Source organism: Trematosphaeria pertusa (assembly GCF_010094035.1).
Source record: "Trematosphaeria pertusa strain CBS 122368 unplaced genomic scaffold BU26scaffold_1, whole genome shotgun sequence".
Classification (NCBI taxonomy): Eukaryota; Fungi; Ascomycota; class Dothideomycetes; order Pleosporales; family Trematosphaeriaceae; genus Trematosphaeria; species Trematosphaeria pertusa.
In genome coordinates, this window is record NW_022987212.1 from 894,421 (window position 1) to 921,414 (window position 26,994).

At 52.7% G+C, this 26,994-nt stretch overlaps 8 protein-coding genes across 8 annotated transcripts; 5 read left to right on the top strand and 3 right to left on the bottom strand.

The window, feature by feature from the left end:
• The first annotated feature begins 8 nt into the window (after window positions 1-8).
• BU26DRAFT_9183 (N-terminal nucleophile aminohydrolase) lies at window positions 9-2,450 on the top strand. Its single transcript, XM_033836492.1, has 4 exons — window positions 9-523; window positions 593-792; window positions 843-2,105; window positions 2,156-2,450. Exons 1-4 carry the CDS (start codon window positions 330-332, stop codon window positions 2,410-2,412), a joined length of 1,914 nt encoding a protein of 637 aa, XP_033690826.1. The 5' UTR covers window positions 9-329; the 3' UTR covers window positions 2,413-2,450.
• A 622-nt stretch (window positions 2,451-3,072) lies between these two features.
• Window positions 3,073-4,316, bottom strand: BU26DRAFT_526478 (transcription factor Tfb4; the record flags this gene model as incomplete). Its single annotated transcript, XM_033830705.1, has 3 exons — window positions 3,073-3,263; window positions 3,320-4,216; window positions 4,271-4,316. The coding sequence occupies 3 exons, from the start codon at window positions 4,314-4,316 to the stop codon at window positions 3,073-3,075; spliced, it is 1,134 nt and encodes a 377-aa protein (XP_033690827.1).
• A 674-nt stretch (window positions 4,317-4,990) lies between these two features.
• On the top strand, window positions 4,991-7,616 carry BU26DRAFT_512779 (FAD/NAD(P)-binding domain-containing protein). Its single transcript, XM_033827467.1, has 4 exons — window positions 4,991-5,510; window positions 5,718-6,498; window positions 6,548-7,164; window positions 7,214-7,616. The coding sequence occupies exons 1-4, from the start codon at window positions 5,302-5,304 to the stop codon at window positions 7,494-7,496; spliced, it is 1,890 nt and encodes a 629-aa protein (XP_033690828.1). The 5' UTR covers window positions 4,991-5,301; the 3' UTR covers window positions 7,497-7,616.
• Window positions 7,617-7,779: 163 nt separating this feature from the next.
• On the top strand, window positions 7,780-10,379 carry BU26DRAFT_471707 (fungal-specific transcription factor-like protein). Its single transcript, XM_033825396.1, has 5 exons — window positions 7,780-8,040; window positions 8,096-8,215; window positions 8,260-9,034; window positions 9,081-9,332; window positions 9,384-10,379. Exons 1-5 carry the CDS (start codon window positions 7,904-7,906, stop codon window positions 10,302-10,304), a joined length of 2,205 nt encoding a protein of 734 aa, XP_033690829.1. The 5' UTR covers window positions 7,780-7,903; the 3' UTR covers window positions 10,305-10,379.
• Window positions 10,380-11,022: 643 nt separating this feature from the next.
• On the top strand, window positions 11,023-12,117 carry BU26DRAFT_412328 (uncharacterized protein; the record flags this gene model as incomplete). The annotated part of the gene is made up of 1 exon (XM_033822965.1): window positions 11,023-12,117. One exon carries the CDS (start codon window positions 11,023-11,025, stop codon window positions 12,115-12,117), a length of 1,095 nt encoding a protein of 364 aa, XP_033690830.1.
• Window positions 12,118-14,397: 2,280 nt separating this feature from the next.
• On the bottom strand, window positions 14,398-14,979 carry BU26DRAFT_387192 (HET-domain-containing protein; the record flags this gene model as incomplete). Its single annotated transcript, XM_033822660.1, has 2 exons — window positions 14,398-14,468; window positions 14,535-14,979. Coding segments are annotated over 2 exons (516 nt in total), but the record flags the coding sequence as incomplete, so codon positions are not given.
• A 3,464-nt stretch (window positions 14,980-18,443) lies between these two features.
• BU26DRAFT_512782 (uncharacterized protein) lies at window positions 18,444-22,642 on the bottom strand. Its single transcript, XM_033827468.1, has 13 exons — window positions 22,384-22,642; window positions 22,016-22,131; window positions 21,793-21,963; window positions 21,192-21,640; window positions 21,040-21,144; window positions 20,760-20,989; window positions 20,680-20,713; window positions 20,419-20,600; window positions 19,511-20,366; window positions 19,275-19,460; window positions 19,066-19,219; window positions 18,919-19,017; window positions 18,444-18,866 (listed from the first exon to the last, which is right to left on the bottom strand). The coding sequence occupies exons 1-13, from the start codon at window positions 22,421-22,423 to the stop codon at window positions 18,774-18,776; spliced, it is 2,715 nt and encodes a 904-aa protein (XP_033690832.1). The 5' UTR covers window positions 22,424-22,642; the 3' UTR covers window positions 18,444-18,773.
• Window positions 22,643-22,832: 190 nt separating this feature from the next.
• BU26DRAFT_471711 (uncharacterized protein) lies at window positions 22,833-26,994 on the top strand (the record flags this gene model as incomplete). Its single annotated transcript, XM_033825397.1, has 10 exons — window positions 22,833-23,102; window positions 23,151-23,174; window positions 23,330-23,522; window positions 23,574-23,954; window positions 24,017-24,088; window positions 24,237-24,746; window positions 24,795-24,915; window positions 24,972-25,232; window positions 25,285-25,520; window positions 25,717-26,994. The coding sequence occupies 10 exons, from the start codon at window positions 22,833-22,835 to the stop codon at window positions 26,637-26,639; spliced, it is 2,991 nt and encodes a 996-aa protein (XP_033690833.1). The 3' UTR covers window positions 26,640-26,994.

Consider the following 26,994-nt stretch of genomic DNA (forward strand, 5'->3'; position numbering starts at 1 on the left):
GCTCTCTCCTCTTGCTCTGGCCGCCAATCGAGCCCTTCTGCTGGGCCTTTCTCACCAGTCCAGACTGCCGCCACCACAAGACAGGCTCAATACCGTTCAGCTGTCTACAACCACAGTCATCGGCTCACCAGGAACGATAGCACAAACGGCGGTCAGCTGTCAACCGCTTCTGCACCCGGAGCCGAGAAAGTCAAGTTATTAGGCAATCGTGTAGACGTGGGGCTATTGATTTGTCAGTCTCTATCTCACTGACAGCGGCCAGTGATCAACCGCGCGCAAAGCTGGATAGACTCGGTCCGCGAATTCGCGACCTGCGCCGGCGCTTGTCGATGCCGAGAGACAGAAGCATGTCGCCGTCAACAGGTCCGCCTGGAGGCGCTGACGGGGCGATCCAACCGGACTCGCTCACTCGCAAGGCTACGCAAAGCCCTCACCGAGACGATATTTGCTGCATATTCGTCCATGCTGGAGCAGGCTACCATAGCCACCAAAACGAACGTATTCACCTTGATGCGTGCAATGAGTACGTCCATCGGCATGACTTGTTCCCCTACAATCCGAATGACGGTTTGATATGCTAACATGCCTCTAGCGCTGCCCAAGTCGCAATGCTGATTCTACGGAATGGTGGCTCCGCCCTGGATGCCGTCGAAATGGCCGTCAAGATTCTCGAAGACAGAGAGATCACGAATGCAGGTTATGGCAGCAACCTGGCCATGGATGGCGTTGTCGAGTGCGATGCTTCCATTGTCGACCACCATGGTCGCAGTGGGGCAGTGGGCGCAGTATATAGTATGTCCTTCGCAATGGAGTGTGGTTCCCTCACTAACGAGATATGCCAGAAATCAAGAATCCAATCTCGCTAGCTAGGCTCGTTCTAAATCACACCACACAATCGTTGACCCTGCGTCGCGTTCCGCCAAATCTCCTCGTCGCTCAAGGGGCAATAGAATTCGCCGACGAGATGGGCGTGCCAGTATTGCCACATGACGCACTGATCTCTCCGGCAGCACATGAGAGGTGGCTTCGCTGGAAGACCGATCTGAGAGTAGCAGAGAAGAAAGCCAGGAAAACCGGCGCCCATCCCTCCTGCTGGAGAATCAGGACGCCTAGGACAACTAAAGATGAGGAAGAGGAAGAACGGCTACGGATGCAACATACCAGGAACTTGTTGCAAGGCTACCCACACCTTGCTCAGCCTATGTCACCAATACCTTCAGAAGACTCGATTTATTATGCCGGGGAGGAGACCTCCGCCACTCCCTCTGATCCATCAGCACCCCAGTCAGATATCTCAATGGGCTCATCTACAAGTGAGGAGTGTATGACTATGCCAGAGTCGGCGACATCAACGCGGCTGCTGCAGCCACCATCAGCCCGCCCTCTGACAGTTGAAGAATCGTCTCGGAGCGCCTTTATCAACAGTACCCAGAAGCTGCCTACGCTCAGGCAGTTTAAAGACAGCAGAGCCTTGCGGGATATCACTGCGGAGCACATTGCGGAGGACACCGCAATGCGAGATTCCGACGGTGGCCCAATCGCATGGGGTGACGGCTCCGATGAAGACACGTATTCCGCATCTAGCACCGCGACGATAAAACCGTCCGATCTTGCTATGAATATTCCACTGCCCGACACGCCTCCTGATAAGCATATCGAATGCCTGACGCCCCCCGTGGCGACGCCGCTGGAGCATGTAAAAGAAACGGCTCCGCTTCCGCCAAAACCAGCCTCTCCTCCTACATCTCGAATGGGCGAGGAGGACTGCATAACCGATACCGTTGGCGCCATTGCTGTTGATGGTTGGGGAAATATTGCCTGTGCTGCCTCGTCGGGTGGTATCGGGATGAAATACCGCGGTCGGGTTGGCCCGGCGGCTCTTGTGGGTGTAGGCACTGCCGTTGTTCCCATAGACCCAGACGACTTAGACGGGACGTGTGTTGCGACAGTTACGAGCGGAACGGGCGAGCACATGGCGACCACTATGGCTGCCACTACTTGCGCCGAACGTCTGTATCAAAGCATCAAAAAGGGTAAGGGAGGCGAATACGTGGAAGTCACGGAGGACGAGGCGATGAGATCAATGATTGAGAACGATTTCATGGGTAAGCGGCTTTCAACTACCCGCCACTTTTCTGTTGCTAATACATCATAGGTCATACAAGCGTCAAGAACAGCAGCTCCGCCGGCGCGATCGGCATTCTGGGCGTCAAGAAGTCCCGCCAAGGGATTATGCTGTACTATGGCCACAATACCGACTCTTTCGCTATGGCTTCGATGCACTCCGACGAGGACAAGCCTTGGTGTGCCATGTCGCGCAGTAACGGAAACGGCCAGATCGCCCAAGGAGGGCGCATGATGCGCTACCAGAGAAAGAAGAAGACGAAGACCACAGGTCTCCCGCGTCAATAATTCGCCTAACGTTGGCCCAGCTGCCGTTGCCGCCGGCGTTACTCGCTGAGCGACAGCACCGCCTTGATCCACCCCCTCAAAACTTCCTTTTCACCCGTTCCCTAGTTTCCTTGTGTCCTCCGCGAGACGACACACGTTCCCTTGGCCCTAAACTCAGCCTCCCGTCGGATCCAACAAACCGACAACCAAAAAGACGTGTCTTGGCTTCAGCCTGCACGGCGGGCTTTCTGTTTCTTGGTTTTCCTATGTAGTCATACCTGGGCATTTACAGGAGTTTGATACCCACGGCGGTGTCAGTGCTCTGTTCTTATAGCAAGTGGCATTTGTTTCTCAGGTGTGTAATAGCATGACTGGTGGATGATCTTTCAGCGAGGAGTTTTGGCGACGAGGGAGTGCCGGACTGAGGGCAGGGTATGAGCAGTAGTGAATAGATCCTTGATCCTTCTTAGGCTCTTCTAAATGTCGCGGCTTCTTGCGCTACTGGAGCTGATGACCGAAAACTCCCATCCCATGCGTTCATTGCCCTGCTAAAACCAAATGCCTCGTTACCTCATCTGGGTCCTCAAAACGCCGCGAAATGCTAATCGCTTGTACCAAATGATGAAGGAGATTTTTGGTACAATTTGCCATTTTGCTCTTTCAGGTTTCGACACACAGTGTTCAAGCATGCATAGGCGTACCCGATCCAGCTGGCGTGCCTGCCGGCGTGGCCGAATCGGTACCACCGGCCCTCCTCCTCTTTTTCTTCTTCCGTGGTATGAGCGCTGGGGGATTCGTAGTCGCGCTACGGAGCGAGAGGTAGGAGCCGCAGGTTAGGCAGAGGTTGTTGGGTAAGCTGGGCGTGCAGAATACTATAGAGTCGTCAATATGGGCTGTCTCCTCTGCAATTGACTAGGGGAAAACTTACTACTCAAGCACACACTGCACACGTACCCAATATCCACCACCTTCCTATGGCAGAAACACGCAGCGCGGAAATCCACACCCCCTGCGCTCGGCATCACGAAACTCCGCCTCGCCGTCGCATCCGGCAGAAACGCCATCATGAGATACTGCAACAGTCCCTCTGGCCGTTCGGGCTTCATGTACACGCCGCCCGTCGCATCGCTCGCCTGCTGCAGCAGCACTGTGTCGCCCGCCAACTTGAGAATGTCGATTGGTATGCGCTTGCGCTGCGCGGCGAATATCGAGTTCATGACGGGGATGTATTGGTTTGCGAGGTCGCCGGAGACGGACACGATGAGGATGCGGGATGTGAGGGGTACGCGTTGCGCGTGCGTGGATTCGGAGTCTGCGAGGGCGCGAAGCGGATCTTCATGGGTGGAGGGGTCGACGGGGGAGTGGAGCAGAGTGGACTTTGCGATGTATGAGAGTGCGAGGGAGAGGGCGCCTCCTATCAACGTCGTCGGCGTCGCGGAAAGATGTTCCACCTTCGTCGAGTCTAGCAACTTCGCGAAGTTATTCAGGATAGCGGTCTCGACTGTTGCGAAGGGCCGGTATTTGTTCGGGTTGTCCGGTATGCCGTTGAGTTTGGTGTCTGCCACGCCGTTCATTTCGATGTCGCCGTTTGGGGTGCCATGGCGGGCTTGTGGAGTAGGCGGGGTGGGGGGAGGGTAGAGAAAGCATGCTTTGTGCGAGTGGGAGGCTATTACGGCGACTTCGTTGCCGTTGCCCGAGGCGAGGTGCGCATTTATGAAGATGAGGATGTTGGCGAGGGCGGTGGAGAGCGGGAGGGTCGAGGAGAGGTGTGCCCAGGCGTGGGGATTTGTGTCGAGGACGATTGCGAGGAGAGATGGTGGTGGCCCTAGAAGGATGTTCAGCTACGTGTTATGCGCTTTGCGCTGAGGAGGATGTGTACCCTCATCTTTCTGAATGTGACGATCTGTGGCGTCGATCGCGTTCATGGTGGGAGTATGAAGCTTTCTTTGGAGCTTCTGGGGTTCAGGTATCACAGGCGGAACTGTGTCATTTCAGACATAAGTGCCTCGTAGCGTATGATCTAGAGGGCTTGTTGTGAAAGTAGCTGTGAGCTTGGAACAATGAGGCAGCGATAGCGATAGAGCGAATAAGGTTTGGTCTGTGCGCGACTGCAGAACGCTCTCACGTGGAGAGTTTAAACCCAATCCACTGCTGTGGTTTAAGGCTCACCGAAGTCCAGGATACTGGACTTGATACGCCTCATCTGCCCTGGGCGTTACTATAGGCAGAGAAGCTCCTTTCAATGTCTAGGCCGCTGCGTCCCTAAGTTCAATGCTGAAGCGACAGCAACCTGACCAAGAGGGATCGAAGAACGTTTCCTACCTAGGTCTACGTGTAGACAGGGTCCACGCGTGCGCAGGCGAAAGCTTGCGGACGATGCATGCATCTCGCAGCATGGACTTATTTAACAGTAGGGAAAGCAGAACTTCATCCAAAGCGTGACTGAACTTGCCAGCGTTACACAAGGCGCAATACCCGACCAATCCCTCGGTATTCCCGAACCCGAATCATATGCCAGAAGCTTGTCAATGCGGAGTAAAATGTGGGTTCGTAAGAGTCTCACGAGAGATTCCCCTGGATCCTTTTCCTATCGCGCTCGTATCGCGTTTGTGCCGAGGTCCATTGCCCATTCCCCGACGGACGAACCACTCGCCGAGCCACACAGTCCCGCGGCTCCCGCCCTGGCCTTCGCGGTCGTACAATTGGCGATCGTCTTCGTTTCCAGGAGCCTGGCGAAGCTTTAGCCCCCGCATAATTGCGGAACTAAGTGAAGTACCCTGAACTCTGGGGTCTCGTACAAAGCTCCGCCCGTGGTCCCCGCCATAAGCTTGCTAGCTCTCGCCCTCCGTTTTCCATTCTTCCTCTTTTACACTTCTGTACATCCTGGTATTTCCTCTCGAAAGCTTCACGATGATCGGGGAAACGATTCGACGCGTCAACGGATACGACCACGATGCATATACCTACTATCCGGTCCTCATCGTCGGCGCGGGAGCTTCGGGTATTGCAATGGCATGTAGGTTGAAGGATGAGCTTGGTTTCGACCAGTTCCGTATCTTCGAGCGCCAGGCGGGCATTGGGGGAACTTGGTGGATCAATCGGTATCCCGGAGTCGCGTGGTAAGTCTTCCACCGATGTGCTGGAGCGCGGAAGCTTGAGACACGACAACGCAGCAACTCGTAACGGAAATCTCCTGCATTCGTTGAATATGAACGGAGCTGTGGAAAAGTTAACGAGGGGAGTTCCAGCTGATTTATATTGTAACATGCGTCCGCTTGGCGTGTATGGCGCAGCTGCATCTCACGCTTATCGCTGACCTTGACCAGTGACGTTCCCGCTGTCTTTTATTCCTTTTCATTTGCGCAGAACCCAGACTGGACGTCCTTCTACCCACCCGGTCGCGAAATCGTACAATACTACCACGACGTCTGCCAAAAGTACAACATCACGGACAAGTTCGAGCTTAATACCGATGTCGAACAATGCAGATGGTTGGAGGATGAGCAGATATGGGAGGTCACACTCAGGCGAATGATAGCGGGCATGGGCGACATCTCCGCCAAGGATCGCATGAAGATTGTCAAAGAGAAGGGAGAGTCAGCTGTGTACTCGGAGACAGAGGTCGTACGCGCCAAAGTCGTGATCAGCTGCGTTGGTGGCCTGGTTGAGCCCAAAGGATGGCCGGACGAGATCCCGGGGATCGAAAGCTTCAAAGGACCAGTGTTCCATTCGGCGCGATGGGACGAGAGCGTCGACTTTACGGACAAGAACGTGGTCGTCGTTGGCACCGGATGCAGCTCAGCGCAGCTTGTCCCCCGATTGCCTCACGCCCCATATAACGCAAAGTCCGTTCTCCAGCTGATGCGATCACCGCCGTGGGTCGTTCCGAGTTTCATTCCGCCCGGCGGTGATGAGTGGTGGGAGAAGAACAGCGCCAAGTTGCTGAAGACCGTACCTGGTCTTCTCCAGACTCTCCGCTTTACCATTTTCGCTGGCGCCGAAATAGTTTTCAAGAAGCTGTTTCCCAATACGCCGCAAGCAGAGAAGAACAGGCAGGAGGCCGAGGAGAAGCTGATGGCGCGAATGAAGAAGATCGTGCCGGAAAAGGTTCGTCGGTTACGGAACAAAATTGCTTTCATCTCTGACTCCTAAATAGTATCATGAGATGCTAACTCCAAACTACGGTATCGGCTGCAAGAGGAGGATCTTTGACAAGCGGTGGTATCAGAGCCTCAACGAGCCAAATATCGAACTGACGACGCAACCTCTGACGCGTGTTAACGAACACAGCGTAATCATCGGCCCTGGTGCAATGTACCCTCCGGCCGCCAAGGGCGGTTTTCCCGAGCGAGAGGTACCCGCGGACGTCATTGTTCTCGCAAACGGTTTCGACACTACTAAGTGGCTTCACCCGTTGAAGGTCGCGGGCAAAGGAGGGAAAGACCTGGTCGACACGATGGAGGAAAGAGGCGGCGCTCAGGCTTATCAGGGTACGGCGATGGACGGCTTCCCCAACTTTTTTATAATTTTCGGACCCAATACAGCGACCGGACATAGCTCCGTAGTCCTGGCTACCGAGAATATGGTGAACTATAGCTTGAAGTTTATCAAGCTGCTCCTGAATGGAGAGGCATCGACCGTGGACGTCAAGCACGATGCAGAGGTCGCCTACACCAATGAGATTCAGAGGAGTCTCAAGGATACAGTGTTCATGAGTGGTGGCTGCACGAGCTGGTACTTCACTAGCGACGGATGGAACTCCACTGTGTATCCGTACGTATTCCTCGTCTTGTCTAAAACGCTCCCACTTACGCTCGACTAGGTATTCGCAAGTCGACTTCTGGCGGCGCTGCACCTTCGCTAAATGGGGGGATTGGAACATCTCGTATACGAAGAAGGGTATTTCCCACATTCGCAGGATCCGTGTCGTACGCTTCCTCGCTGTCACTCTCGCCATCATTGGGGCGTACCGTATGCGTCAGAAGGGTCTGGGCATCAAGGATGCAAAGGTGATGCTTCAACAGGTGCTCCAGCGAAGCCTCACTAGCACGACTGGCCTCTTGATATCGTTGAGGCAGCAGGCAGCTTCTAGATTGAGCATGTAGACGCCATGGTAGAAGAGGGCAAAAGATTTGTAGATAGCTAGATTGTAATCCGTTAATGTTGGTACTGTACACACATTGCGGGTCTCATTCCCATCTTCATCTGGCGGATGCATTCATGAGTAGCTTTTCCGTCTTCTACGTCTCCTACCTAGTCTACTATGTAATGTGCCCCACCACATTCGCTGAGGTGGTGCCGTGGCGCAAATGGTGGCTCACGTGGCATGGAGTGGATTGCCGTCGTTTGCGCCCTCAACCGACCCCGCAGATTTCCAAACCCCAGTTTCCCGTTCTGGCCCGAGCGTCCGAGAGGAACGAACGGAGCGCAAGGCGCATGACGGCTGCGCGGCTTTCCCTCGACGGACCCTTTAAGCTGTGACAGACGTCTGCTTCTCAGCGCGAAGCCTAACATGACTCCGACGTCGACTCTCACCGGCAGCGAGACGATGAGCCCTCCGAACGAGACGACTGCGGCCCAGAAACGGAAGACCGAGGATGGAGCTCCGCAACCTCGAGCCAAGCGCAATCGCTATATCTCAATTGCATGGTGCGCGGCCACCAGAGCGCAAAGCCGTAGGTGGGCAGGCTGACGTGTGTCTCAGTAACGAGTGCAAGCGAAGAAAGATCAAGTGCAACGGCCAGACGCCGTGCCAGCGATGCGGGAATCTGTCGCTGGAGTGCCTATATGCGCCGAACTGCTGCAACAACTTCAAGGACTCCGAGTATGAAGCCCAGAGCCATAAATGGAGTGCGCTGAACCACCTAGGGAATTCAAGCAGATGTCGTCGCATATATCGGCCCTCCAGGAGCAAGTAGATCAGCTCTTCGCGAACCTCAACTCCCTCAAGAGCCAGGTCGACGTGCAAAGCGCCGGGTCTATCGGGACGCCGTTCAATCCCCAAGAATATCCTCGGTCTATGTCCATTGGGCAGACGTCTATACTGCCCCCTTCGCCAGCGAACCAGCGAACCAAGTCCTTCAGCAAGCACCCACGATTCCACGGCCCAACGTCGAGTGCGTTCAATCTGGGCGTAGCAAAGTCGAGCCTGAAGACGATGGGCATAACTGGAACTGACGATGCTGAGGATGAAGGAGTTGTGACACAGGACGCGACGCCGATGGCCACCCCGCCCACTACGAACGCCGTCCTTCCCAAGCCAACGCTCCACGCTGATAAGGACCCAATCTGGTCGCTCACGAAGCATGAGGCGATTCGGTTAATCCATTTATGGCATGAAGAGATGGGCTTGATGTACCCCTTCCTCGACATCGACAAGGTTATCCGCTATGCGGAGATGCTCTTCGCATTCGTTGAAGCAGCAGCCAGATCAGGTCTCATGCAAGGTGCCCTCCCCGGTGCCGATGCCATAATGGATGACCAGACGAGCATCTTGAAACTTATGCTCGCCATTGCCTTAGTGCTCGAGGGCAATGGAAAAGACCCATTAGGAGAGAAACTCTTCAACAATGTCCACAAAGTCGTCGAGAAGGCTCTTTCTGACCCGGTGGACCTCAGGAGTATCCACTTACTAACCATGACTGTAAGCTCTGCACCGACGCAGCTGTGTGATGTCGCTAACGGCCCAGGGCATGTACCACTTTCATCAAGACAACGAGTCTCTCGCCTGGCGAGTCATTGGTCTGGCTGCCCGCCAGTGTCTAGAGCTGGGTTTACATCGCCGAGAAACATACACTTCGGTCTTTACTGAGCCAGATGAGCAAGGCACAGCTATTCGGACGTTCTGGTCTGTGTACGTGCTCGATCGACGCTGGAGCTTTGGGACCGGAATGCCATTCGCCTTGCAGGAAGCTGACATAGACCCAACCCTTCCTAAACCGGTAGGCTCAGCTTCGCTTTATTCCGTCTTACATAATGCTAATGGTCCAAAGGATGACTCTACCCCTTACCTTAATGCGATGATATCTTACAGCCTCATCGGGTCGAAGGTCTGGAAGTCAATTGCTAACGCCGACGCCTCTCAGAACACAATTAACAAAGAGGATATGGGGTTCCTTGACTTCCAAGTCCTCAACTGGCATCGATCGATCCCAGACTCTCTGAAGTTCGTTCACCCCGACAGCGGCCGACACTTCGATCCGCCAACGCGAGGGCTCCATCGGCTCCAGGTTGCCTTATACCTTCGTGCGAACCAGATGCGCATCCTTATCTACCGCCCCGTGTTGCACACTGCTACCAGTATTATGGAGAACCTTGAGTTCGCCCATACAGTGGTCAAAGTTTCAAAGGACACTATCCGGATATTGACACATATCAATCAGACATCAGACATATACAAGGCCCAGCAGACGATGTTCAACTATTTTCTCATCTCTGCTTTAGCGGTACTATTTCTAGCAGTCGCTCATGCGCCTGCAGAGTTCAGCTCCCAGTGTCGAGATGAGTTCTATATGGCCCTTGACCTAGTCCGCGGCCTGTCGGCGAACTCCTATGTGTCAAAGCGGCTATGGAAGACCATCAAGATGCTCAAAGAGGTGGGACCGAGGCTAGGATTGAACATACGCCACGACGCTGCGGATGCGCACTCATCTGCCGCTGTCGCCATGGCAGGGCTTGCCGGGCATCAAGTCGACGAGCTAGCAATCTTCTCGAACGGCCGGAACGGGAATCATCTAGACACGCCGCATGGGATGGCGTCAGACCTTACAACATTGTTTGAAGCAGCGGGTGGCTATTCAATGCTTCAGAATGGATACGGGCTCTCTTCCGCAGAGGTGTCGAACGGAGAGTTCACGAGCGCCTTCGGCCAGGAGAATGACGAGTTAGCGAGGATAATGAGGGATTTGTTCTGAATGTGATAGAATTAGGGGAATATGTACGGTGCGACTGTTACCGAATGAGAGAATATGTTCAGCATTACAGATTAGAAACATGAAGTGGTAGTGACGAGTCCGCTTCTCTTCGACGTGCAGGTGTTCTAAGGTTGGCACGGCGAAATCACGTGCCGCCGACACGGCGGGGTGAAGCCAAGGCTGCGGCCGCACCTCTCCTACCACCGAAACAGGCCAACGACCGCCAAAGCATGAATGTAACAACCCCGGATAATTGCTGATCGGGATCCAAGCCACTTTTGAAAACATCCCAGGGCGATCTCGAGCCTCCCACTGCCTTCCGCCGATCTCGCGCCGCCCTCCTCGTCTCCACGGCTACCCTTGCGACTTCCTCCGAACCCGAGTCTCCTGCAGCTGCGGTCCCGAGCCCTATTCCGTCCAACGGTATCTTGGTAGCAATCGCGCCTCCATGCATTAGATCTGTGCTATACGCCGGCATAGCCCACGGACGCCTCTACCCGCGATTTTTGCATCATCACGAACCCACCCCCACATTCTCTATTTTTCGACCCCTCGCGATTCCGGCATCTCCCATTGACTACGTCTCCGGCCCAGACACCGACCCCCCTCTATTCACAATCTCTTCCCGCGAGAGACCAACATCCTGCGATCTGGGTTCTGCATCGGACGAGCTAACGCCGCGTAACTGCGGCGTGCAACTGCGAACAAAGCGAGCGCCATGTCGTCGTCATCACAAGTCACCGAGTCATGGATATCCTCTTTTTGCGGCCTGCTGGGCCATGAGTACTTCGCCGAGGTGTCGGAGGACTTCATCGAGGACGACTTCAACCTCACCGGGCTCCAGTCGCAAGTACCCATGTATAAGGAAGCGCTAGAGATGATACTGGACGTCGAGCCGGAAGACGACGAGGAAGAGGAGGATGAGGATGAAGAAGATGAGGAGGACGACGAGATCCTGGGCGACGAAAGACCGACGGGTTACCGAAGGGCGAGCGACCGAAGACACCTACGGATAGCATCAGATCTCAGCGTGATAGAAAGCTCCGCAGAGTTGCTCTACGGATTGATACACCAGCGCTATATCACGTCGCGTCCAGGCATACAACAAATGGCGGAGAAGTACGAGCTGCAACATTTTGGCACCTGCCCGCGGGTGTATTGCAACTCGTGCAAGGTGCTCCCCGTGGGGTTGAACGACAGCCCTGGCCACGAGACGGTGAAACTATTCTGCCCTTCCTGTTTAGACGTCTATACGCCCCCGAACTCGCGCTTCCAAACCGTCGACGGTGCCTTCTTCGGCACGACGTTCCCCTCGCTCTTTTTCATGACCTTCACGGACCTCGACATTGGCGGCGGCGTCCGCAGCAACCCCTCCAGCGCCGCGGATGCCCTGCTCGCGATACAAGCTGCCAACCGAGAAGCCAAGGCCGGAAATAACACCACACCCGCCAACGTCACGTCAATAAACGGCGTTGCGCCACACAATCTTGCGCCCGGCCTCGGCCCAGGAAACATCTACGAGCCGCGCATATACGGCTTCAGAGTTAGCGAGAGGGCAAGGTCAGGACCGCGGATGAAGTGGCTGAGGATGAAACCTGCGGACGTCACGGAGCTAGATGAGACGAGGAGGTACTGGGAAGACCGTGGAGAGGACGGGGACCGGCCAGATGACGATGATCTAAACATGGTGGACGTAGCAGACGGAAAAGCAGTAGACAGGAGGAAAAAGATCGTCGGTAGGACGCGGAGGCGAGCAAATGGTAATGCAGGCGGTAGTCCAATGGATACGAACGGCGTGGGTGCGGCTGGTTAGTCACCGTTGGACCTATACAAGACCATGGAGCCAACAGATTCCGATCTGGCGCGGATCATAAGGGAATCCATCTACGAGGCACGACGTATGGATACACGACGGAAGAATAAGGATCGTGGAAAGGCATCAGGTTAACGGGCGTAGTGGTGGGGTGTGGGTCATTGTGGACTTAAGGTGTGTTGTTGGGTTAGAAGTAACTTTTCCCTGCTTCTTCTTCATTCTACTACTTCTTCTGCTTTCGCGGCATACGCTTCTTGCAATCCATTAGGGGCATTGGCTTAATGAACGGATGTTCGACTGCAACATAAACCTTCCTTTGCGTGCCGCAGATCTAGCTTAGAACTCCCTCCGTGGACTCGGCTACGGCGACCCCTCGCATGCTACGCAAGCGGCAGAAGCCGGTGCGTGCGATGAGCTGGATTCTATTTGGATATCAGTACATGTAGCTGACGGCAAATAGTATAAGGAGTCGCTCACGCTGATCTAGCTACCGCAGGCCTATCCAATTCTGTAAGATCGCATCGATTTCGGGTGTAGATTCACACTTGCGACCCTCCAATCCTATCATCTAATCTTAAACACCCTCCTCTCAATCTTGCCGTCCCTAACCATCCCCGTAGCTTCTCCTCCCATTATCCCTCTCACAACGACAGGGCCCACCAGCCCCCACATCTCTCCTTCCTCATCCCCCGCGCACTTCCTCAGAACCATGGGCATAGGCACGTCGTGCAAGATCACGAGCCTATCGCCAGCACGTAGTCCCTGCAAACCAAACGCTCCTAGCCCGGGTAGACCATGTGTCGTCCGGAAAAAGCAGAAGGAGCGGAAGAGCTGGGAGAAGATGTCTTCGCGCTCGTTCTCCCACGCTTGGAGCAGGTCGTCCTGGGTGCGGGGGAGGGAGTGCAGGGTGGGCTCCGGGGAAGAAGGCGCGGATGAAGAGCAGGATGAGGCAAAAGAGTTTATTCGGGGGGATCGTGGGGGGTCCGGTTTGGCGAGGAGATTGGGGAGGACTTCTGTCGCGAGCTGTTGTAGTTGTTGGAGGAGTCTGGCATTGCGGGCTTCGTCCGTGGAGATGAGGTGGGATTTAAGAACCTCGTATCGTGGTGTGCTGAGCGAGAGCTGGGAGAGGCGTGAGGTGACGTCTGTAGGCGACGAGGGGTTGGACAGTTGTGCGATGTCCAAGTGGCCACGCATTTCGAAGTCGAACCTGTCGTAGTCGAAGAGCAGGGCACCCAGCAAGTCCTCCAGAACCTCATCTTCTAATTGTACGACAAAGTCGTCGAGCTCTGCAGCAACGTACTCTAGAAAGTACTCTGAGCGGGGCACCAGCATGGAGACCATGTGGTTAATAGGCAGCTTCAGGGCCCATTGGAGAATGAAAGCTGGACTCTGAAGGGACTCAATAGCTGGTGGCAAGCTCTCTTTCGCTGGAAGTGGCTTGTCAGTTTGGAATATTTTCTCCATTTGCCAGAGCATCTTTACGGTTTCCAGGCGGTCGTCGGAAGAGAACTGGTGGACTTCCGCGATCGTATCGAGGTCCGCTCCGGATATTGAGAGGACTTGGTGGAACATTGTACATCGCACAGTGGGGTCGTAAGTTTCGCCCTCGTCTTCTGCGGGCTGCTTTTCAGCTTCTTCATCTGCTTCTTTAGCGTCCCCCTCAGCCGCATCTTCATTTAATCCAGGATCTGTAGGCTGCTGCTCTTCGTCCTGCTTACTATCCGCGTCACCGTCGTCCTGTTCTGTCGCTTCTTCAGGTAGAATATTGGAATCGAACGTGGCAACGAACTCATGGTGTCTAGAAGTGGGTCTGGCCCTTGTGTAATCCATGACCCAAGTAGGAATCCCAGGTCCCTCTAGCGGTGGGTACTGTACCAGCATTCTAGGCGATTGCTCCATCATGAGCATCCAAGCCGAGGCTTTCATGAAGACATCTCGGGTTGACTGAGAGTAATCCGCTTTGAGGACGTTGGCCGAGACAGAATCGAACAGAGCGCAGACACCGAAGATGAGGTCCCGAGGATCCGTAGCCTCGCACGCGCCGATTCCCTCATTGAGGAGCAGATTATCTGGACACTCGGGGTAAAAGTTCGTCGAGTTCATTAGCTGGAAGACGGAGACAGCCCGGGAGAAGACCTGATGGAACTGATGTGTTGCGAGAATCTCGGACATGGGCTGTTTAAGCAGCGTCGGCAGGAGGAAGACGGCCTCGCATAATAAGTTGAAGGCTTCTTCTGGGAAATCAAGGTTCCGTCGACCACAGTAGAGGCGCGGGACTTCTTTGGCGCGGATATACTCTTGCCTTACCCAGACTCTTGAAAACCAGGGCCGGAAGAGAACGTCAACGAAGGCTTTGATGACGGGCAAGTGATGCTCGATCAGGTACGCTGCTGCATCCAATCCAGAAAGAGCGCCACCTTTTGTGTTGTGCCCAAGATCAGGTAGCTTGGAGTAGCCGTCCTCAAAGAAGTCGATAACTGTATCGCTGGCCTCGGTTTGAGGACCTAGGAAGACTAGCACTCTCGCTGCTGCCTTGTATATGTCTCCCATCTTGCCGACTTGCCTGGTCTTCTCTGGGATGAGACTTTGATCGATGCAGATGGCGTCGAGCCACAAAAGACGGCATTCTTGCTCGTGCCGCAGAGCCCGGAGTGCCGTGTCGAGATTCTCCGTGATGGCCATTTCCCAGCCATTGACGTAGATGATCCTCGGGCTGTCGACTGATCCCCAGACATAGGATAGCGCTTCGTAGTCGTAGAGATCTACTGATTCGACATGGAATAGATTGCAGACGATGGGCTCGTCATGGTCCCCTGGTAGGAGCTGAAGCAGGCGAATGTCGTCGGAAGCAGAAGATAGCGGAACGTCGTCGTACAGAGGTAGTGCAAGATCACCATGGGTCGAAGGCTGGTAGTGTACTGCCGTAGAGGTTTCCGCATGTGGACACTCGCCTGTAGAGGTTGCAAGGTGTAGGAATTTGTTGTATGCGGCTATGACAGATTCTTGCTGTTGTCCTTGGAGCTCGTCTCCGCAATCGCTTGATGCCAAATCATGATCAGCTATTAGTAAAGCATCTGCAAAGTCAGCACGCCAGTTAGAAAGCTGCTAATGAGGACTTACCGGAGGCTATTCCGAAATCCTGTGCAAGCTGCTGAGGCAGGTTGCTGAGGAAATCCTTGCGGTACCTAAAGATCTTATCTTCTCTGCCCATGGTGACGGTCCGCTATGCGAGAGAAGCAAGTGTAGGAGAAGCAATGTGCTTCATGATGTAGAACGATAGATACCCTGAGTAGTAGCCGTAGGATACGAGTGCTACGCAACGGGGAACATATTAGTATCTGATGTGATACCATACCTGAGCCCGCGCCGTTCATGTCCGTGGGGCCACCCATTGTGGTGGCTTGGGCTTGAATGGAGTCATTACTGCCCTAACGCATAGTGGATGCTGGATCAAAGCCTCAGATATGCGGCACGGACCCGGACGGTCGCTCTGTGCAATCGCTCGTCAGGTTAGTTCTGAATTGGTGAAGCCCACCGTATCGAGGATGATCGACCCCTTGCACTAGTTTTCTCGTAATTGCGACACTATAGTATCTTTTTCGTACTCCAAACTCTTCCTCTTGCTGTTGTGGTCGTGGGCCGTCGGAGGTTTCATCGGCCGACTGAACACAGCCACTGCACGAGCCATGTGAGGCTAATGATTGTGGCGCAACCACGGGAAAGTATGACGGGCGATTGTGAGCTTACGCAATTGGGCTTCCTGTGCCGCAGGAGAAATCGGACATTTGAGCGGGCGCTTACCGATGTAGTTAGAGATGCATCGGGTTGAGTCTGCAGCTCTTGTCTTTCAGCTGGACATGGGCCTTTCGCTGAGGCTGGAAGTCAAGCAGGGCAATGAGAGCCGGGCATCCAGGTTACGCCGAGGATGGTATACCACTTTCTCAACGTCATTCAGTGATTCGACGTAAGCACCAGCCGGGGGTCGCCATCGATGAGTGGCCAGATACGTTTGTGAAGGTCATACTTTCAACTGAAATTCGAACTGTTCCCATCAATCCTCACGAGAAAAGCATGTCGGTGGTCGCCTTGCCTTTTATCATCTCTTTGAATCTTTATACGCGTTCTGGGCGGGGTGCAAGAGCGTTACTCGAGCTCGTCGAGATGTGATCGCAGTTACGCCTCTCGTTCTGTGCCTCATGCGCAGCGAAGTTTAGCGCCGATACAGAGAGCAATAGACTCCTGAACTATGCAAACGATAGAGTAGCCGATGGAGGAGAGGGTAACACTAAAGAGGCGACGTGTGGATGCTCACACATCGATGGTTGAAGGATCATGCGCATAAGTTGTCCACACACCTAGGTAGGTTAGGCTGCGCGCAGATTTGGGGCCTTCCTACACGTAGACATGCGGGTGACTCTGAAAATAGCATATCTCATTGGCTCGCTTACAGGAGGACTAGAGACTAAGCTTGTTTAGGTTAAAATCACATCAGCTGACTGCGGCGGTGCAATTTGAGGGTGCTGGAGAAATAGAGTCGTTATACGCTAGTCCTAATTGGAGTGACACTTACTGGAAGCCCGGCGCAGAGCGGATGGGAAGAATTCATATGAGTCCACCTCGTTGTACACTCCCAGACCCAGCTGGGGATGAAACATAGTCTAACGGATTATTTAGGTCTCTGAAACTTAGAATGACAAGCGCATGATGGAGTTAGAATTGCACCGAGTACTAATGACTCGCGCACTATATCCCAAATGACCGCCTACTATCTACCAGAAGATGTTTCAAATGACGATCTCAGTCTGCCAGGTACGGTCATCCGATTACCTCAAATGACGGGAGCTTAGACGTCCAATCAATGCTTCTGAGAAACCCACCTGATCCTTCGCTATATGGCACACATCCTCCCCTTCCTACCTGCTCACTGACTAGTGGGGAATCGGCTGTGCTCAGTTTCTGGATAGAAGCGTATCCAGTTGCTCAGCCGGGAGTGGACGTAGGCGTCTTCGACTCCTCCTCGCCTTACTTTGGATGGATGCACGCGAGAAATTGAGCCGTTTGTGCGCTAGTCCAAACGCAAAGAGAATGTCCTATTGTATTGGACCGGTAAGGTGTCCGAATGTTCCCCGGACTAATGTTGAGGAGTTGAGAATAAATTGCTATCGGGGCGACACTGAAAGCCTCCAGAGACGCATTACGCGCGCTCTTCTAGTGATCAGACATCACTCAAGTGCTTTTGACTCCGTAAGGAGCAATCATAAGAAGCTAGCAATCCCATCTCAAGTTCGCTTGAAGTCATGGACACCTCTCGTCTTGTCTCAGGAAAGCTACTCGTGAAGGTCTTCGACGGACAGAGTCCTTATAGGTGGGGCAACTAGGTATTTTCTTCAACACTGATTAAAAATAGTCATGCTGAGATCGCTGATTGGTTTTATCCTCACGCTGTTGATGAGATAGGCGGATCCGGGACATACTCCTCATTTTGAGCGTCTGGCGGGTTATCTGAAGCGCTCTAAAGCAATAGACGGTCTACTGTGTCCTTTGAGGCATCTGGTACTGCATCGGTTTTCAACCCGTATGGTAGATGCTTACATCCGCGAAGTGAATAGCTTTCCGGGGGCATTAGCTCCATTCCTACTTAGCAACCAGGCGAGGAATGGAATATCTTCGTCCCATATTTATTACCAATAGAGAGGTAATGCTTTAGTCCACCGGTGATTCCTTTTAGAAACCTTGCCGGGCATTCAGAAGCCTTTGAACGTCTCGGTGCCGTAGCGTCCTAGGAGAGAGGATTATACGTCTCTAGCGTTATAGGAGCAGCGCTGTGGTGGATGCTCTGGGCTTCGGTGAGAGCGGTGAGAGCGGTGAAGGCGTTCGGGGGCGGTCGTTTTTATTGGCTCGATGTTAAGGCTGCCTGCATTGCCACCGGTGAAGCAACTTGGGGACAGCCAAATTCATTGGCTCACAACGGAGTAGATAGGAACACTAGGCCATATGCAGTAATATCTGATCAGCTGAGTGCGGCGATGCAAATTGGGGATAGTTGAGAAACAGAGCCGTAGTACGCTAACCCCAACCAGGCTTGTACGCCCATCCAGCGTATCAAGTAAGCAATAGCTGCCCATTCTTAAAGATTTCAGTAAAGTAAACGACTTTGAGCCTCATTAGTAAGGTATAACGGCCAGGTTCCGCTTACGGGCAAGATCAACTCCTCTCTTCCTTATGCGATGGCCCGAAGAGGAGCATGCGCGGCACTGATCTTAAATAGTCAGGTTTTGAGGATTCTAGATAGGATGGGGAAACAGATTCAAATGGCAAAAGAGCTATGACATTTCGCGTGTGAATCGAGAGTAGATTTAGATCAATTTACGACACTGGCCGACCACTGCAATTAAAATCCATGGATTGAATCGCTGGAGTGCTTCGTGGCTCTTCAGGTACGACATCTTCGGGGTGCGAAGCGTGACTCGCTTTCTCCGGCAACAAAGCAGATGTTTGCTCTCAACTAAGCCTGTGTCCACGGTGTAACCCGGTCTTGAATGTTGACCCGGCTAGCCTAGCACGATTCGAGCAGAAACAGCGAGGAGACCCGCTGTATTTTAAGACTGCGGCGATGTAGATAAGTGCAAAGTTGAAAAGCACCGCGAGCTTACGCACTAGTCTGGATCTGAAACAGGTAGGTGTTGCGGAACGTCTCCCGGGTCCATTGATGCAGGTCCGTTCGGCGATTTCGAAGGACACAGTAGCCTCTGGAGCAAAGTACTGAGTTATCATCAACATACAATCGTTTGCTTGACTTACCATGATTTCTTGAATCCTTTGCGAGGCGTGCTCGTCCTTACTCAGGCCGAAGCCTCCTCCTGAAAGCTGAAGTTTGCGCAGCTGTTGGGATTGGACGGCCTGAGTCAATTAGAGAGGTTTGACAACGGTCCTTCCGTAAGTGCTCACTTCTTCCACAGTATCATTGACGATATATCGGATGATCTTGACGAATTTCTCTTGCCCAAATCGAAGGATCCGCCCAATTGCTTGGCTTTCCACAGACGGATTCCATTGTGGCTCGAGAATATGGATGTGATTAGCAACCATCAATTTGTTGATGCTATCAAGCTGGGTCAGCGAGAGGAAATTGATGACTGCAGCGAGGGTGTACTTGCCCCACAGACCCTGTTCCGAACGTAACGAGTAGAACCCTAATGGAGGTCGATTGCTCAAATTCGGTCAGAATTTTGGCTCTTTTGCCGGGCGCAAGACTGCCATGCATACGGAGGAAAGGTATGCCGTTTGAAACAAACAGATCAGCTACCATATCCAGCGTCTTCTTCCAGAACGAAAAGATAACACTTCGTGTTTTATTAGCTGCTAGCTTGAAGTCCTTCAAGAGGCTCTTTACCATTTATCGGCACTATTATGGCCACGGACATTTTCGAGAAGGGCCAGTAATTTCGTTGGGTATGACTTTTGCGGCGAGGTGCTCGCACATTGTTGCGAGGGTTCCGTGATGAAGGCATCCCGTGAACCTTGAAGCCCGCAGATCGGGCATTGAGTGCGCCCATCTTCTAGGTAAGCATCAAGGTCTGCTTCGAAAATTGGACGGCATTCTCCGCAAAGCACATGCTGACAGATTGTCAGGACTCCAGAGCTACGATCGTCTGCTTGATATAGAGCAAGCACTTCGCACTCGCATTGAGCGCAAATGGACTTCCCGGTGGTCTGTAGATAGCTCAAGGCTTCTTCGGGATCAGAGGGAAAGCCGCAAGGGCCCCATTTCCCCAACAGTGCTTTTGGCCCATCATTACAGAATAGACGCATGCCCAGGATGGCTCGGATGACGTGATGATTTGCCTTCTGCATGCTGTGTCCGGAGACGGCCAAATCTATGGCATGCCTACAGTTTTCCCCAAAATCTTGGTACATGGCGCTCTCCGAAGCTGAAAACTTCAGCATCTGCGTATCATTAATAGGATCAGGCAGCCCGAGTAAAGTCCTTGTTCGTCGTAGACATAGCGACTCTAGAAGCCGTCGCAAGTTCGCAAAGCGCCCAGAAGAGTTCGCCTGAACAGGGACGGTAATATGTTTCCTAAAGGTCCTCATATCGTCCAGTATGGGTACTCGTAGGAACTTCACCAAGGCACCAAGATCCTCGAGGGTGTTTTGTATGGGAGTCCCAGTCAAGCACCATCGGATGTGCGCGGAAATAGAGCTTATAGCGCGGAATTGCCTCGTGGAGGGATTTCGGATACTATGCGCTAGGTGTAAATCGTAAGTACACGTTCGTGTGGATTTCGAGAGGAGTTCTACCTTCGTCAAGAACGAGTCGATACCATTCAACGCGATTTAGGATGCTCTGACCACGGCAAAATTCTGAGCCGACGGTTGCATACGTAGTAAGAACGATATCGTGTGTCAACAGATCTGATAATCCTATCTGCTTGCCCGCTCCGTGATATCTATGGGTCTTTAGCGTGCCAGGAATAATGTGTCTGCAGCGGTTAGCAACTCCGAGGCTGAAAGGTTTCAGATGGGGAGATGTGGATGACTGTATACAGTCGTCTTACTCACTTCTGAATTTCTTCATCCCAGCTATCCATAAGAACTGCCTGCGTGAGAAGCGAATTTGTATCTATCAATGATGAACTTACGAGACGAAGGGACAATGACGAGCGTGGTTTTGGATGGAACATTATGCTCCCAATGGCTGGGTGCTGCTCTCGTCTTCGCGAAGGCAAAATCGAAAGCCCGGCTGAGCGATGCTACAATCACTGCAAGCACCGAAAGCGTCTTGCCAAGGCCCATATCGTCCGCGAGGAGGCCACCGAGGATATCCTCCATTGTACTATTCTTAGCACTTGGGAGTATGACGTGTTGGTAGCTTGGTCGGGTCAGAGGTCTGATTCGAATCGTGTCGGAAGGGCGTCTCACTGAAAGAAGCCATTCGCGGAGGATTGCGGTCTCCACAGGCTTAGAGAAGGCGGCAAGTCACCCGTCTCTCTCCTCGTTATGAAATCAACCGCCTCTTTCTGATATCTGGTAAAGTCAGAACTAGTTCACCAACGGTGATGATGCAAACATACTTGACCAGTGCGGTAATGATTCGGCCATCGGTGGAGATTTCTCTAAGAAAATTCGGTTGAGGCATGTGATCTAGGATCGCTTCTATCTCAGAATTCGAAGCGGGCTGGGCGTTATCACTAGCTCGCTCGCGCCTCTCTATATCGTTGCCTGAAGTACTTCGCACATTGAAAACCCCCGGGAGTTTTAAATACTGCGGGTTGTCATAGGGCAGCGACTGGAGATCCAGGCCGGGAGGCTGCAGGAACAACTTCGCAGAGGCGAGTCCGTCGCCCACCCTTCTGGCTGAATGTGGATGTCCGTAAAAGTTGATGTCGATCGTCGTAGTTGCTGATCTTCCAGATTTCTTCCAAGCCGACCTGGCTTTCTCGAGCGTGGATGAGGATATGACACCTTCCATTTGAATACACGTATGCGAGAGCGCATCTAACGGCTTCAGAGCTTGTGATACCTACGTATGTGGCGGTGCACGTTAGCGACGATTAACTAGAGTGGAACGGGGCCAAGGCAACATGTCTGTCCATACTCAGCCCGCTGGAAGTCTCTATGGGCAGCTTTCCAGATCAGTAGGATATGCTGGTATATGTACCTCGACGTACCTACCTTGGCAGACAAGCAGCCGAAGAGCTCACCTCCGGGAACTCTGACCCAAAAGCTCTCGCCGTCTAAGCAGAGCTCTAGTGCAACGCCTTCCTCTCCATGGAACGTACGCTTTGAGATCTCTCGAACCGAGGCCACGGGATCGGCCCTTACTTGTATTGACGCACTACAGATCTTACTAGCATTAGCTCTTCGTATGGATTCAATGAAGTGAGGGAGCACTTGCCGAACCGAAGCAGACCTGGATTTCGGCCTGAGAACATTCCGAGTGGAGGAAAGCGTTCCACGTTCCCTTCGTATTGCGAGAGACGCTGCGTGAGTGATGCTCGGCAATGGCATCCACTGCATGGGGCTGTCAGTAACCAGTGCTGCGCCCCAAACGAAGCGATTCACAAGACATCTCCAACAAGACGAACTAGCAGACTAGGTTTACCGGCCGTCGCCAACTCAAATGGACTAGCAGAGGACGGCTTAGTTAGACTATCGCGCGGCGGCAACATTTATAGGAAGAGTACGGTTAAAATGATTCCAGCAAGGGTCACATCGATGAACCACCGTTGGGTAGTGATGGGGGTATCGTTGATCCACGCTCACCTGCTTCAAATGACCGTTTAAGCCCTGCCAATGCCTCCATCTTCTAATTGGCATTTGCGTACTCATATGAGGTCATCAGAGGGCAATTATGAGCAAATTTTCCTCATTTGCTGTGAGGCTGCCAAGCCGTGCAGACGTAGTTGCAGGAGCCGTTGTGGAGCGGGTTGATCATCGGCTGTACGAGGTTAAAGGCCTCCTGAGCTGATCACGGATTGTGTACGCGGCTTTGAAAACGTGTGAGGAAGACTGTGGTGTTCATCTTCACGATGTTAAGGTGCGAAATCGAAGGAGTGATGCTTGTTGACCGGTGAGGGTTGCGCACCGCCACTCGTGCACGGACCAGTAAACTTAGCCTTCTCGGTCGACATAGCTTTTCTCGTCACCTCCACTCCACAGCCTTCTGCGAGTGTCGACCAAATGATCCTACTTGAGCTATCTTCACACGTAATATGGCGAACCCCTATCAAACACAGGCGGCCTCTTTCTATTTGGTTTTGGATAGGTTCAAGGCCTCTCTGACCGATAAGGAGAGGAGCGAATTCGGTGCAACCACTTTAATTGAGCTGGAAGTCGCCATAGAGACCATTCAGAGGCGCCAGGCTTCCGAGAAGAGGCTACGGGGCATGTACAGGCTAGAGGGGTTCCTAGAAGGAATGAAGCAATACGACAAAGTCATAGCCGTGTTTCTGAATTCGAGCCAGGTTCTCGCTTTCGTATGGGTGTGCTTAAAAGCCCCATCACCTGATTGAGGTTAATGTTGCTCTCAGGGTCCTATGAAGTTCCTTCTCCAGGTAAACATAAGCTCTTTGAAACCGTCATGCTCACTACGTCTGGCCATCCTCACTTCCAATTTCCCCGTCCGAGCGACGCTTCGCCTTCCATCCTGATCAAATTTCTGCATTGAATTAGAAAAACTCGCAGTGGCTCCTCATTTTAACTTGTCCAGGTCGCCTGTACCTTTGCCGAAGCCTTCGACTCGTTGATGGATGCATATCAGCGAATTGGCGAGCAGATCCCCCTCCTCGCCCAATACGAGAACTACTTTCGCAATTACCCACAGATATCTCAGGTGTTGAGACTTCTATACGAAGATATTCTGAATTTCCATTGGAAAGCCATGAAATACTTCAAACAGCGCAGTATGTCGGCCCCCGGCCTCTCGCTCTCTAAGACTTGACCAACAATCTCAGTGTGGAAGCAGCTGTTTCATGCCGTCTGGAGGAACTTTGACACAGAATTTTCTAGTATCCTTCGCAATCTACGAGAGCATCGCACCCTCATTGAGTCCCAAGCCAGCATCACACAGTTTACAGAAGTCTTGAGGACGCAAGAGTTGGCCAAAGCGGCTCTCAAAAGCCAGAAAGAGGAGGAAACTCGCCGACGCCGTGAAGCGGTGTATCAGTGGCTATGCGCGGCGAAGTACGAGGTGGACCAAGAGAAGCACGCAAAGGTCCGAGAAGACTATCCCGGTACAGGACGATGGCTCTTAGGAGTTAACCGATTTCACTCGTGGTTCGACCCTGTCTTCTGCTCAAACCACCTACTTTGGCTTACCGGTATTCCAGGCGCAGGTTAGTCTTCTGAGGCTCCAACTGCGCCACACTCACTTATTGTTTAGGCAAAACAATCTTAGCGTCCTTGATTGTCGAAGAAGCCCGAAAGCTTCATGGTGTTACTGTAGCCTTTTTCTACTGCAGATATCAAGGTACGTGGGTGGCCATACACAGTCAAAACAAGTCTCTGGTCTTTGCCTCTTGGAGCCCTTGTCCGAGTGGCTCCGCGCAGTGCAGAGAACGTCAAACGCGTCTGTATATAGACGCTCCATTTGCAGTTTGGGAGTTTCGCTAATGTAGACCGCGCGCCTGTTGATGTCGAACGAAACACCTTCCTCGCTGTCGCCCGCGGTGTTCTTGCGCAACTTCTTCACCAAGACGACAGTCTTCTCGCATATTTGTATGAGAAATCCTCTCGAAGTGGCCAGACCACTCTTTCGACAGACTCCCTTGCCAAGGAGCTCCTGGATACCGCGGTCAAGAACTGCCACAAATTGTACATCATCATTGATGGAATTGATGAATGTGAGAGAGATCAAAGAAAGGGAATCGTGACTGCCTTCGAAGGGTTGTGGGAGTCCCTCCCTCCAGGTGATGCCGATCTGTTGCGGTGCATGTTTATCAGTCAAGATGACAGCGCCGCGAGAAAGGATTTTGCCAAGATGGTATCCCTCAAAGTCACTGAAGATGATACGAAGCAGGATATTAGGACCTATGCGCATGTCTGGAGTTCGAAGATTCAAGCGAAGTTTGGCCTGACTCAAGAGAGGCAGAACTATATTGAAGACATGATTACGCAAAAGGCGGAGGGTAAGTTGACAGTTTATCCATAGTGACTCCGTGCTGATACCATAGTAGGCATGTTTCTATTCGCCAGACTTATGAGCAGCTACCTATACAGCCTAACTTCCATTGGCAGGCTGGACGAAGAGCTTTCTCCTAACACCTTCCCTCAAGGCCCTTTCAGACTGGATGTAGTGTGAGTTTCGCAGCCCAAAGCAGTATTGGGGGTTGTATGTCCGCTAATTAACGAAGCTATGCACGAATAACGCGCCGAATGTTCGGCGAAGACAAAACGCAGGCCTCCGACTCGATGACGCTATTGGGCTGGCTCGCGTGCGCGAAGAGGCGACTCAGCTGGAGAGAGATACAAGGTGCCGTATCAATCGATGTCGAAGACCAGACTGTACAATGGGAACGCGATCACTTCCGTGTTGATTCCAAGGATCTCTGCGACTCCCTAGTCGAGATCTACCCGGACGGTGCTGTGGACCTCGTTCATCATACGGCGAAACGGTAAGAGGGATCGGACCTTTCTGCCGCTTTTGTGAGAGTTAACGCCTATAAGGTACCTTGTCGAGAAGGGGATCGTCGATGTGCGCGCGGTGGAGCTTGCACTTACATTACGCTGTATTGAGTACCTCAGCTTTCCGTGCTTCGATAGGAACACTGAGCCGAAAGACCTTGAGCTATATGTTTCGCTCGGATACTACGGCTTCTTCGATTACGCTTACGCGTACTGGTCCCGTCACCTCGATAAGTGTCTGTCTTCACAGCACTCAGAAGATGTGCTTCGCGAAATAGGTACGTACTTTGCGCTACACAACTGGAATATCTAAGTTTGGCATGCATGGCTTGAAGGACGCCACAAGTGGCTTACTAATGGCCATGGAGCTGGTTATAAGAGCGATGCAGGTCATAGAATGGCCCTCTGCGAACATATGACCCTTCCCGCTCTCTAATTCAGATCATGTGCTAACTCGAACCACTATCATTCTAGCCGAGGCTGCAGGTATCTTCGTCGATACGCATTGGATTGAAGGAAAAACGAAAACTGTAGTGCCCAAATCGGTCCTGGATCGCTTGAAGCCATTGGAAACGGGCCCAAACTTCGAAAAGATCGCTTCGGCATCCTACCTCGCTAGAAGACAGCTCCATACATCCATGAAGACCTCAACCGAGGAGCAAGTCCTAGACCTAGGACAAGTCATGAAAATGATCCGAGACTGTCTCGAAGTCATGTCCTCAACCACGGAGGCCCCCGAAAAGTTCCAACAGATGTATGGGTCACACGTCTACAAGTGTCCTCGGTTGAGCTGTGTTCATTTCTACAACGGCTTCGCAACAAGTCGGCAACGAGACGACCATGTCCCCAAGCACGAGCGATCGTATTTCTGTTCTTTCTTAGGATGTCCCTTCGCTACACTAGGTTGCGCAACACTGAAAGACCTCCAAAAGCATGAGACTGACTTCCACGGGACTATTAGCCTTGACGACGAGGATGCGGAGTTCCCCGAAATGCCACCTGAGAAATCTTCGTTTGACTGCGATACGTGCGGCGCCACCTTCACGCGAAAACACAACCTCAAGAATCATACACGGCTCAAGCATAGCGGACCAAACATAGAAAGTTTCATCTGTACTACCTGCGGCAAAAGGTTTGCCAGACAAGGAGACCGCACCAGACACGAGAGCACTTCCCACTCGTCCGCTAAGAAGTTTGCCTGTGGCGGTGTCCTCAAAAACGGGTCGCCTTGGGGATGTGGGCGCGAGTTCAATAGGGGCGACGTGCTCAGCAGGCACTGGAAGAGTGAGAAAGGGCGCGCTTGCATCCGGCCTAAGCAAGAAGAAGAGGAATTGGAGACACCCACGTCCACGTCCACTCCACTTCAGCAACCGAACACCCCTCTTCACAGCACCTGAGAGTGCTGGAACTGTCGAGCGCTTCGCCATCGCTATGTCGGAAACCACGAAAACAGCGTGCATAAAAGATCAATCTGCTGCGTTCTCAGTCTCCTTCGGCTTCCAAACTTTTGACAACAAAAGCGAGGTTTAAGCCGTGCACACCACGTTCCTCATCCTGAAGCCCTTCAATATCCATTGTCTGGCATAAGCCGGCAATTCTTATCACATTCCTTTTATCGATAAGGGACCTCATACACAACCCGGGAGAATGTTTCGCGGCGTTACATTGGGCAAATAATATTTTCTATTAATAGAGCTGTGTAACTTTGATTGGTGGACTTCAAGCGGTCGTGGGGTTCGTGGGGGTTTTGGG

What these genes read in the sequence shown, in the direction of transcription:
- BU26DRAFT_9183 (XM_033836492.1), top strand. Translation starts at nt 330, where the DNA reads ATGCCGAGAGACAGAAGCATGTCGCCGTCAACAGGTCCGCCTGGAGGC. An exon ending in CACCTTGATGCGTGCAATGA is followed by an intron (nt 524 to 592) that starts GTACGTCCATCG and finishes ACATGCCTCTAG; the next exon opens with CGCTGCCCAAGTCGCAATGC. An exon ending in GGCAGTGGGCGCAGTATATA is followed by an intron (nt 793 to 842) that starts GTATGTCCTTCG and finishes GAGATATGCCAG; the next exon opens with AAATCAAGAATCCAATCTCG.
- BU26DRAFT_512779 (XM_033827467.1), top strand. Translation starts at nt 5,302, where the DNA reads ATGATCGGGGAAACGATTCGACGCGTCAACGGATACGACCACGATGCA. An exon ending in CGGTATCCCGGAGTCGCGTG is followed by an intron (nt 5,511 to 5,717) that starts GTAAGTCTTCCA and finishes GACCTTGACCAG; the next exon opens with TGACGTTCCCGCTGTCTTTT. An exon ending in AGAAGATCGTGCCGGAAAAG is followed by an intron (nt 6,499 to 6,547) that starts GTTCGTCGGTTA and finishes ACTCCTAAATAG; the next exon opens with TATCATGAGATGCTAACTCC.
- BU26DRAFT_471707 (XM_033825396.1), top strand. Translation starts at nt 7,904, where the DNA reads ATGACTCCGACGTCGACTCTCACCGGCAGCGAGACGATGAGCCCTCCG. An exon ending in CGCTATATCTCAATTGCATG is followed by an intron (nt 8,041 to 8,095) that starts GTGCGCGGCCAC and finishes CGTGTGTCTCAG; the next exon opens with TAACGAGTGCAAGCGAAGAA. An exon ending in AACAACTTCAAGGACTCCGA is followed by an intron (nt 8,216 to 8,259) that starts GTATGAAGCCCA and finishes TGAACCACCTAG; the next exon opens with GGAATTCAAGCAGATGTCGT.
- BU26DRAFT_512782 (XM_033827468.1), bottom strand. Translation starts at nt 22,423, where the DNA reads ATGGAGGCATTGGCAGGGCTTAAACGGTCATTTGAAGCAG. An exon ending in CGTCATTGTCCCTTCGTCTC is followed by an intron (nt 20,714 to 20,759) that starts GTAAGTTCATCA and finishes TCACGCAGGCAG; the next exon opens with TTCTTATGGATAGCTGGGAT. An exon ending in AAAGGATTCAAGAAATCATG is followed by an intron (nt 18,867 to 18,918) that starts GTAAGTCAAGCA and finishes ACTTTGCTCCAG; the next exon opens with AGGCTACTGTGTCCTTCGAA.